General features: G+C 39.1%; 1 protein-coding gene across 1 annotated transcript; it reads right to left on the minus strand.

The window, feature by feature from the left end:
* Window positions 1-5,495: 5,495 nt before the first annotated feature.
* si:dkey-42l23.4 lies at window positions 5,496-7,203 on the minus strand. Its single transcript, XM_001921667.8, has 2 exons — window positions 6,877-7,203; window positions 5,496-6,514 (listed from the first exon to the last, which is right to left on the minus strand). Exons 1-2 carry the CDS (start codon window positions 6,980-6,982, stop codon window positions 5,595-5,597), a joined length of 1,026 nt encoding a protein of 341 aa, XP_001921702.3. The 5' UTR covers window positions 6,983-7,203; the 3' UTR covers window positions 5,496-5,594.
* Between the last annotated feature and the right edge of the window lie 4,483 nt (window positions 7,204-11,686).

An 11,686-nucleotide genomic window follows, 5' to 3' on the forward strand; every position in this document is an offset into this window, starting at 1 on the left:
ACGTGCACCGATTTGCCTGAATTCAGGCATTTGTCTGCGATTTCTCAAAACCTGTCGGCGAGTCAAAATCGAAGCTAAAATCATGCAGTCTGAACTAGGCATTAGTGTTAAAACAATTAAAATGATCTAGACTTACCACTATACATCTAATTATGCTTATAGTTTATACCTGTAAAGTGAATATGAGACTCTAAATGTGTATTTATCAGTTTATTGGCTTGTTATGAGCATTTGTTTAACACAATTTCAAGCATATGTGTAATGAGTATTGTTTATTTCTTTGATTTAGCTCTTATGATGATTTATTTTGAAGATGTAACACTTTATAAACATCAGTCCCTAAGAGTAAAGTGCATCTGTTCAGCTGGGAAAGCTACACTATACCCCTATGGTTAGTTTTTGATTGAGTATATGTCTTAAGCCATCATTAGTCCTAAAGTAATAGCTTCCATAATAGTATGGTTGATGATGTACTGTTATGAACCCTTTTCCGGATTTCTCAGCAGTAAGCGCAGTAAATGGGAAAGTACAACACATATTTTCTCTTATTTTTTTCTTCTTTGCTTAAATAAAATAAAAACTTCATGATGGTGTTTTCTCGACATTTAGAAAAAAAAGTGTGTAACTGATAACGGCAAAAATAGCCACAGAGAAAAATAACATCTAATTTACTGCCCTGCCCATAGACACTGCTTGAAACCCTTCGCATATGTAATTATATGGAAACATTATGTAATACATGGGTAAATACCAATAAATGTTATTTATAAAAGATTAAATATTAAAAACCCAATGATTTCAGATGCCGATGACCGTTAAACACGTCATAACAGTGTTTTGAAAATGGTTAAAAAATAGGAATAAACATCAGATAGAAACAAAAAACAAACACTTCTATGAATATAATGTTATAAAAATGCTTGTTTTATTTACTTTGCGCTGCCGCCCTTGTCCTGCTGTAGACAGGAAATTCTGGCAGTGGAGTTGAATCGTCTTTAATAGACCGCTTAGTGTGATGTCAAAGAATCGTGAGAACAGCAGACAGCTATGCATGCATTTGAATCTGTCTCGCTGTATTTCATCACTTCAAGTAAATGCATACTGATTCGTTGATTCAAACGAGTTGTGAATCAAGGAGCCTCTAAAGATCCGAATCAAACTGCAGTACCACAAGGTTTTGACTTTTGGGACATTTGGAATTGCTTTGTCTCATCACCATGAAACACATGTGAGAAAATCGTTGTTAGTAAATGGAGGAATGGCGCAATGTCCGCCATGTAACCAATATAGACAATTATAAAACTGGTGCATAGGTACATCGCATGCATAAATCACGCCATGGACATTACATCAAGATGCCTAAAGGTTTAAAAAAGCCTATATATCAAAAGAAGATGGACAAATGAGAACCTTTCTGTCATGAACTGTAGTATAACAGCCTTTCAAAAGCTACAAACAGATTACATACAGGAATAGAGAAAAGAGCACTCTAATTATCAGCTGTTAGGGTGCTTTCACACCTGTGAATCGATTCAGTTGTTCCGAAACAGAGATTACAATTGTTACATTGTTGCTCTTTGCTCTTGGAGCGGTTCGCTTTCACACTGCAAAGTTTCTAATCGGACCAAAAGAACTAAAACAAGTCACGTGCGAGTAAACTCTCCTCACATTGGTCAGAGTGTCAGGGTTTATTTTGCAGCGTCCCGCTAAGCTGTCAGGAGAGGTGGTGATTTGGTGGTGATTGACAGGGTGTGCGCGCGACGTGTCTGAGGAGAGACGCGGTGGGGAGGGGTGAGAAGGGTGCGCGACGATGCCTATTTGAGGACCTGGAGGGAGACGCGAGATTACCGGGAGATCATCACTCATTTGCGGGCATCCGGAGACTCGCGAAACTTCCCACCCTACTCATAATTCTCTCTTCATATAGCCGTATGCCTATTACATATCCATAAAACACAGTGATACAACCGCGCTCGGATCGGATCGCTTTCTCTCTACAATCGAACCGCTTTAGGGTTAGTTTCAATCGAGCCGAGACCACCCCATTCAAGCGATCTCGGAGCGATTACTTTGGCGCGGAACAGAGCGCGATTACCCTGTTCACATAAGCCAATCGAACCGCGCTAACTGGGCAAACGAGATACGTTCCGAAACAAAAGTGTAGGTGTGAAAGCACCCTTAGTCAGCGTCTGCTCTTTTTTTTTTGGTCATTGCGCCGTTGCCGTGTGCTGTGTAAATGTAAATGCTCGGATATGAGTCACTTTTAATTGATGATGTAAGCAGGTCATCAAAAAAATTGGATACAGTCACAAAATCAGAATTGACCATCAAGATCTGCAGTGTAAATGCAGCCTTTATGTCATTCCAGACAGACTGGATCAGATCAGGCGTGCATGCAATAATCTCCCTTTATACATTAATTACAGCTAATGACAAAAATAATGTTTGCAAATGTAAATTGATATTTCAGACTGACATGCTACATAAAATATAATACTTTATAATACTTTATACGACTTTAAACCTCTTTTTTTCTTTTTTTTTTTTTTGCTGGAATTACTAGTAGCCTAAGAATTTTGCACAGTATCCTACTGTATATTTCAATTCAATTCAATTCTCCTTTATTTGTATAGCGCTTTTACAATGTAGATTGTGTCAAAGCAGCTTCACATAAATGGTCATAGTAACTGGAACAGTGTAATTCAGGTTTTAGTGTTTAAGTTTAGTTCAGTTCACTTTAGCTCAGTTCAGTGTGATTTAATCATTACTGAGAGTTCAAACACTGAAGAGCAAATTCATCGATGTATAGCTCTACCAATCCTGAACCATGCGAGCCAGTGGCGACAGCGGTGAGGAAAAAAACTTCACCTGATAGGAGTGAAGAAAAAACCCCTGAGAGAACCAGACTCAGTTGGGCACGACCATTTTAATTTCTCCGCTGGCCAAAAGTCTTGTGCAGAGCTTCAGTCTTCGTGGTGGAGGCTGGAAGCTGGCCTCAGCGAAGACCTGTCTGTCCCTGGAGCGTCGCTGGAATCTGACTCATGTTCTCCACTCCCCACGACCATCAGCGCAGCAGCAGCTCAGGATATGGCCTGGTCCCGGATATGGAAACCTTTTCCCTCTGCACTTTAATTGTTATCACTATACATTATCATATGATCTGATGATACTAGTTTTGTTTGATGGTAATGTATAGTATCTCTGTAAATGTTTAGTGTGTGAACATGATGGACAACCAGCACACACACACACACACACACACACACACACACACACACACACACACACACACACACACACACACACACACACACACACATAATAAACAGTAAAAGGAACATGTAGCTGGCTAAAAGTCTTTGTCTATTTATATTTTTCATATAAAATGCAGAGCAGCATGACCCAATGGATTCTATCAGCTATTCACCATCCGTGGAATTAAAGAAGATGAGCAGAAAAAAGAGGAAGCCAAGCAAGAGATGCCAGAAAAAAGGGGGAAGGAAATATTGTGTTATTTTGTTGTTTGAGTAAAGGCAATGATAGACGAGACAGTGTTTAATTAAGATGAAGTGTTTTAAAATCCCTATTATTACCCAAGAATTACAGTTTGTTCCCTTATACCTACACGCTCTTTATACTTATACTATATGTACAGAAAAATACACCGTTATTTCGCTGTACTGACGCGCTGCTCGCATTCCCGCTCCTGGTATAAATCCCAATTGTAAACATTCATGTCAAAAAAATATGCACTGCTCGCACCACACTTATGTGTTGTGTTGTGCTGAAAAACTCACCCCTCCTGTAAAATGCACCCCTGTCATAGACTTTAATTAGAACTCTCAGTCTTCTGTAAGGTAAGGGTTCACTGTGTTATTAAAAAGATTGTATCAATTACAGTTAATATATGCATATTTCAGAGGGGGTGCATTTTATGGCAGGGGTAAAGTTACGTAAGTGTAAAGTTATGATATCATGATCTTATTTTGAGTAATGGCTCCTGATAGATTTTTTTTTTGTATGAAGCAGAAAGGAGGGATGAGAGCAGGGAGTTTGGACTTCTTTTATTAATTTATTTTCTTTTCAGCCTAGTACCTTTAATAATCTCTGGCTCGCCAGAGCGGAAAGAACCGCCAACTTATCTGGCATATGTTTTACGCAGCGGATGCCCTTCCAGCCGCAACCCATCACTGGGAAACATCCATACACTCTCATTCACACACATACACTTCGGCCAATTTGGAGTTTAGACTTAATAAACCTAATTCTCAGCCATGAGTCTGGTCTAAAACAACACACAACAGATAATGCTATAAAACATATTTTTGTGTTCTATACAATTGTCTATAGAATTTCATTCTAATAAAATTGATATATTTATGCAAAAGAAATTCTTAAATAATCTTAACATATCACTTCAGTCTTTACATTGTTTTCCAGTTACATTTTGAATTTATTTATTTTATTTATTTAGAATAAAATATAATAATAATAATAATAATGATAAAAACAATATTTTATAAAAAGTATTTATTAAAATAATATATAGTTTTATAGATTTATAAATAAATGGGGCATGGTTTGGTGTAGAGAATTGTGGGCATAAATTCTCACTCCAAGCTAAAGCCAAAAGTTGGCAGCCCTGTAGGTGGCCCCTTTAAGTGTCGTTTTCCAGTTCCGCCTGCTCTCGCTCAGTTCGCGGCAAACGCGATCAAGGAGTGGTGAGTTGTACTAAAGCTCCGGTTAAAACGTATCAAGTGTTGTTTATCACAATTATGCATGTAATTTCTATCTGAAATGCATTTAAACATGTATAAGAGGTTGTGTAAATTTTATGAAGCATGTATTTTGGGTGAAGTTTATAAGCATAAGTATGAAGCTTTGTGGTGAAAATGATCCCTTTCACTGATAGGTTGGTAAAGTCCACAGGACGGCCACAAACTCTGCTTGATGTCATTTGTATATTTTTGGTATTTCATTCATGCAGGTATGTGCTTACTCGTGCTTCTGTTTTTGAATTTATGTGTAATGTTTCTTTTTTTTTTTGGTGTATGTTAAACGCACTTTGATTAGATTTATGGCAGTTTGCGGCAAACGCGATTGAGGAGAGGTTGGTGAAGTCTTAAGGAAGGCCACAGACTTAGCTTGATGTCATTTGTTTATTTTATTCATGCAGAATAAAAGACAGTTTACTCCCATATGACTGGTTCTGTTCACCTAAACACAACGCAGAGTAAAACGAAGCATTACAGTTTGTTCCCTTATACCTACACATCTTTATACTTATATTATTTGTACAGCAAAGTACACTGTTATTTCACTGTACTTATGTGGTACTTTTGTTCATAAAAGAAATTGTTACTGATCATGCTGCAGACAAAACAAACACAGACACCAGGACAAGAGTGCAAATCCAGACCTCGCGCGCCCTCATTACACAGGAGCGTGCACAGCCCAAGCGTGATCACGACAGCACTCATACAGAGACACACAATGACAGAAAATCAGTGCTTTTAATTGAATAAAGTTAGATGAAGGACACAAACCTCAATGAAGACAGACCCCCCCAGATAGTTTTCTACATTTCTAGCAATTCAAGTGTGGTGTGTCTGTCTCATTTCTTTAACGTCCAAATGACCTTCAGTAAATGCCGTCTCTAGCACCAGCACCAGAGACTGTTTCAGCTTCTTCTTATAATCCTTACTCATGAACACATAGAGAAATGGATTCAAACTGCTGTTAAGATTAATCAGGTAGAAAGTAAAATCAAATAGCATCCAAAATTGTTTAGTGAGAGTCCAATTATTATTGTTTGCCCTTATTCTCAAAATCCAGCAAACATGGTGTGGAAATGAACAGATGAAGAAGGTCAGGATTACAGTTATAATGAGTCTGTATGACCTGAGCTGCTTCCCCATTTTGAGGCGATTGATTTTTACTCCAATAGCGATGTATGAAGATGTAATGATCAGGAAGGTGATGAAAAAGACCACTATAAATTCATATGTGACAATAATTGTATCTGTAATGTTAAAAACTTTGAAGTACGGTAAAATGTAGCCGATGGATGAAACCCAGATGATGATGCAGATGATTCTGGCTTTACGCAGAGTTCTGTTATTTTGAGCCCAAACAGGCATCCATGTGCACAGACATCGATCCAGACTGATAACTACAAGAGACCAAACACTAATAAACAGATTTAGAGATGTTGTGATGATAAAAAAGTACTCTGTGAAGTCACTGTGCTGCTTGCTCCACTTTAAGGAAAAATTTGTGATTGAAATTAAAATGAAGATGAAGTCTGCAATCGCCAAATTCAAAAACCAAGTGGAGTTGACAGTCATTTTCATTCTGCAGCCGGTCAGAAATATGACTAGACCATTTCCAATGAGACCCACTACAAAGGTTACAGATAAAATGCAGGCAAGAAAAATCTTAAATCCCTCATCCTCCACAGTATTCTTGTCTGTTGAGTTTCCAGTCACATTTTTAAGCCCAAAACTGCTGTTTTCTAAACAAAGAAGCACAGAAAGGACTGTCAGTGTGTCATTGTGCTGCTAAATTCTGAACTATTAGCTATTAGAGTATATCTGATCATGCTCCTCTCAAACATTTTAATAAAACCTCATTAGAATAAAACCAATAATTAGTCTTTTATATTGAATAACTTTGCATTTGCAGTGTGTGAATTCATTAGAAGGACATCTTTGTATGAAGGGTCATTTGTTAGAGAAAGTAAATGTGTATCTTGTGCTTAATTATATGGATTTAATATTATTTCTGTGCATTGTCTGTGTTATAAACAAGCTTGTATTTATGTTCTGAAAGGTTTTCATAAACATATAATATGCATAATAGATATTAATTTCTCACCCATGTTTTTGAGATGCAGTGGAAGGAGTCGAGTCTTGATCTTGTTCCGTCTTCTTGTTTGTGCTGACCGATAGTTGGTTTTATACCAGAGCAAACCCTGGTACATCCCTATTGACTAAATATGGTCATCAGCAAATATCTGATATGAGTGGAGATCAAACCCACCGCAAAACATTTCCTGCCACACTAGACTTTTCTTTTGTTCAAACATGAAGCAAAAAACTTTAAATAAAGTATTCAGGAGTTTTAAGAAAGAATCAAGTGTGTACTGACGGTGGAGGAAATTACTGAGAAATTATTATGACATCTGCATTGAAATACAAAAGCAAGTTCCCCTTCGGGAGGGGAACTTCAATGCTATGTGGAAACTTCCACTATGTGGGATTTCGTCAGATCCAATCATCTGAAAGAATATATAATCAGGCCAATGAGTTGGCAATGTCAGCATGCACAGCTGGCGCTACTTACAATTAATCTTGTATATAAGCGCAGCATGTGCCAAACTAAGGCATCCTTTTGGCTTCAAATCCTGTCACAAAGCTTCTGAGAGGGTCGATGAGGGTTTCTCCAGCAGTTTTTCTGCCCAATCTGCTTGCCCCTCTGCCAACAGGCGTTCACCCAGCAATTTACGGCGGTGAAGGAGCAGTTGGACACTATGGGTGAAGTCATCTATTGGCAGGAACATAAGACTGCTCCCCCCGCCGAACCATCCACATCCACTGCTCCTCGCCGAGGGTGCCCATCTGCGAGAGCTGCTCCGCCACCCTGTCTGCACCTCCGGCCAAGCGGCAGCACCGAGCTCTATGCAGAAAAGCAGCCCCCTTGCCCCAGGGTGCTGTTAAGTCCGGTAAATGGACCGCGAAGCATCCCTGAGACTTGCCATCCGGAGAAGAGGAAACTTGCTCTTTCCCCAGCGGAGTACCGGGCTCTATATCTGAAACATCAAAGACATTTTTCAATGCCACCAAAATTTCAATGAAAGAGCACTTTTTCCCTTTCCCGGATGTAGTAGCCCGAACACTGCCAGTCTGGAATGCTATACCTTCCAGCTTGCGTGTCTTCCCTCCCCGCTAACCATCTTTTTTTCATATGAGTACTTCCCCCTACTCAGGGCCAGTCCATATGTCTTCTCGCCACCAGGTCTTCCCACTTGAGCAGGAGGTGGCATCCGCAGCATCCTCCATATCTAGACTGCACACTTTCCCAACATACTGTCTTATTTAAAATTTTAGAGTTTAACTAGATGCATTTTGTGATTCCCAAAAAATATATCTAAATCTGTAAAACTTCTTTACAAGTGGGATAAGTCAGGGAGCATGTTTATAAGGCTGCGCCTCTGTTGATGCAGGTGCGCTCCCGCTCTTGGCTTGGCATAACCTCTCATCAGGGGCAAAGTAAGGTTTTGTGGTGTGTTCAATAGATTCCCCCACAGTGGAAGTTTCCACATAGCATTGAAGTTTCCCTCTCGAAGGGGAACGCTCCGGTTAATGAAGTAACACTCATTCCCCAAGGGGGGAGCGGACATGCTATGTTCCCCTCCCACAATGATTGCCCCTTGGCTGTTAGCCGTGAAAGGCTCTTCAGCTAAAAAATTATGCCTCAGCTTGGCACGTGCAGCACTTATATACAAGATTAATAGTAAGTAGCGCAAGCTGTGCATGCTGATGCTGCCAACTCATTAGCATTTCATTTGCCCGATTGTCCACTCTTTCAGATGATTGGATTTTGACAAAATCCCCCATAGCGGAAGTTTCCATATAGCATTTCTGTTCCCCCCCTCGGGGAATGAGGGTTACTTAGGTAATTGGAGTGTTTCTATGTTATGCACTAATTTGATTATATACTAAAGACAAGCTCTAACATGGTCGCAGACTAAAGGCTGCATCTGGTTAGTACCTGTATGGAAAACCACATGGGAAAACAAAATTACTGCTGAAAAAGTTGTTAGTGAGGCAGCAAGTGGTGCTCATCCTGCCATTTATGTGGGTCCTTATGCCCCAATATAGTGACAGTGATGCTATCCAAAGTTCAATGTGACATCACACTGTGGTGCAGCCACCATTTTTGTGACCGAACTGTACCATGCTGTCAATCTGAACTGAACTACTTTTCATTACATAAATGTGTCCTGATGTAATTGAGCATAATGTGCTTTAACATGCTATCCAGGTCTGTGATCATGCTTGCGATACTTGTCTAATGCTAACCTATCATGGAGACAGCATAAACCGCACAGCTTGACTTTCTTTATTACTGAATAAAACCACATTGTTTTTGTTATAATCGCAGTAAAACAAATAAAATAGCTCTTTAACTTTTAAACAATACTGTTTTCTTACTCTTATTTAAATGACCTAAAATGACGGAGTATGCTGCTACTTGTGGGATTTTCACTGTCATGCAAACATGCATATCTCAATTCAATTAATCTTTTTTTTATAGCGCCTTACAATGTGGATTGTGTTAAAGCAGCTTCACATAGAAGATTATAGTAAATTGAAACCGTGTCAGTCCAGTTTTCAGAGTTGAAGTTTAGTTCAGTTCAGTGTGGTTTAACTTTCACTGCTAAAATCTACAAACTGAAGAGCAAATCCATCTATGCGCAGCTCCACATGTCCCAAACTATGCGAGCGACAGAGGTGAGGAACAAACTTTACCAATAGACGAAAGTGGAAAAAACCTTGAGAGAAACCAGACTCAGTAGGGCACGATCATCTCTCCTCTGGCCAAACTTTTTGCGCAGAGCTGCAGTCTAGGAGGCTGCAGAACGCTGGACGTCCATCGTGGAGAAGCTACAGGTGTACACCGGCTGGTGTACAGGCTGGCTTTTCAGGATCAATGCAAGGACTTGTCTGTCACTGGAATCAGTTTCATGCTCTCCACTCCTCCATGACCACCACAGCAGCTGCTCAAGATACGGCCTGGTCCAGGAATATGGAAAGGAATTTTGAAGCTTAGGAGGAGGGAAAAGGCCATCATCGCAGCTTGCGCCTATCGTTTATATATGGTGTTGTAATGATGGCTTAATCTCTCCAGAATATCAGATCCTGAGAACTGTTATGGAATTTCATGAAATGCAATAAAACAATACACTTTCTCATCTGAGAAGATCAGGAAACCGGCTGTTCAGCTGTTCTGTTCAAATCAACCTGAGACATTTGACAATAGGCTGGAAACACAGAGCTACACCTCACTAGGGGGCAATGCGAGAAAGCTGACCCTTCACCTTTCACCTCAACCTCATTCTCTTTTCAAGGTAAGGCAAGTTTATTTATATTGCACATTTCATACACAGTGGCAAATTAAAGTGCTTTACATAAACAAGAATAAAAAAGACAAGTTTAAGAGCATAAAAAACAAACAATAAAACAGATTAAAATGTGTTAAAACAAGTTATAAAAGAATGAAAAAATAAAGAAAGACAATAGTGCGATCTGTCAGACGTAGCACAGTGCTCATTCAGTAAAGCCACAGCTACACAGATGTGTTTTCAGTCTCGATTTGAATGTGCCTAATGGTGGAGCACATCTGATCATTTCTGGAAGCTGATTCCAGCAGTGAGGGGCGTAGTAGCTGAAGGCTGATTCACCCTGCTTTGACTGAACTGAGTGATCTGTTAGGTTTGTATTCAGAGAGCATGTCTGTTATGTATTGAAGTCCTAGGCCCTTTAGTGATTTATAAACCAGTAGTAATACTTTAAAATATATTCTGAATGTAACTGGGAGCCAGTGTAAAGACCTGAATTCTTAATGAGCTATAACTGTCTGACTGTCTTTTTGGGAAGGCCCGTGAGAAGGCTGTTACAGTAATCCACCCTGGTGCTGATAAAAGCATGAACAAGTTTTTCTAAGTCTTCACTGGAAACAAAGCATCTGATTCTTGCAATGTCTTAGAGATGAAAGTAGGCTGATTTACTGACTGCTTTGACATGATTATTGAAACTAAGATCTGACTCCAGAGTCACACCAAGATTCTTGACCATATTTTTTGTTGTTTGACCCTTAGTGCTAAGGTACACATTCACCTTGAGAACGTCATCTCTGTTCCCAAATTCAATCACTTCAGTTTTCTCTTTGTTTAACTAAAGAAAGTTTTGGCACATCCAATTGTAAATATCATCAATGCATTGGCAGAGGGTGTCAATGGGGCTGTAGTCATTAGGCAGAGAGGCTAAGTAGATCTGAGTGTCATTATAGACTGTCTTTATAGATATTATAATAAACTACTAGTTTTGTCTTTCTCAATCTTTCATTGTTTGTACTCTTGGTGACCTTGTCCAAAATGCCAGTCATCTTCTTGACTTTAACAGGAGCAATGTATTCTATGACATTCTTAACTTTAGAGTTAAACAAATCTAGGAGAGAATCAACAGAGTCTGCAGATATACTTGGTTCTTCCGATATGGCTAGATAAATTTTGGATGGATAAATTTAAATTTTGTGTTAATATTGTGTTTCTTGTAGCCTTATATTCTTGTTTGGTATCATTTTTTATGTATTTGTGTGATTGGTAAAGTGGTCTTAATTTCACTGTAATATTTCACTAGTATATGTTGAATTGGTTTTTGGCTTTGATAAAATCTTTGCCAGATGCTCCCCCTTAGAGATGGTTAACTCCTCAAATTCACCAGGCAAGGGTCTCGGTGACTCTTTTATTGTCTTGAATTTATGGCTGTTTGTTCCGAGTTGAGTATTTAAGGTAAATGGGCGACGAGCGTTGCAGAAGTGATGTTTTTGGTCCCCATGAATACTGTCAGGGAGCAATATCTTTCAGATGAGATGATGATAAATAAATAAATAAAGTGTTAAT

The sequence above is a fragment of the Danio rerio genome, chromosome 15 (assembly GCF_049306965.1).
Source record: "Danio rerio strain Tuebingen ecotype United States chromosome 15, GRCz12tu, whole genome shotgun sequence".
In the NCBI taxonomy this organism is placed as follows: domain Eukaryota; kingdom Metazoa; phylum Chordata; class Actinopteri; order Cypriniformes; family Danionidae; genus Danio; species Danio rerio.

Excerpts from the sequence above, each read along its gene's own strand:
- si:dkey-42l23.4 (XM_001921667.8), bottom strand. The coding sequence starts at position 6,982 with ATGTACCAGGGTTTGCTCTGGTATAAAACCAACTATCGGTCAGCACAA. Across the intron at positions 6,515-6,876 it reads ACTGCATCTCAAAAACATGG|AAAACAGCAGTTTTGGGCTT; the intron begins GTGAGAAATTAA and ends TTCTTTGTTTAG.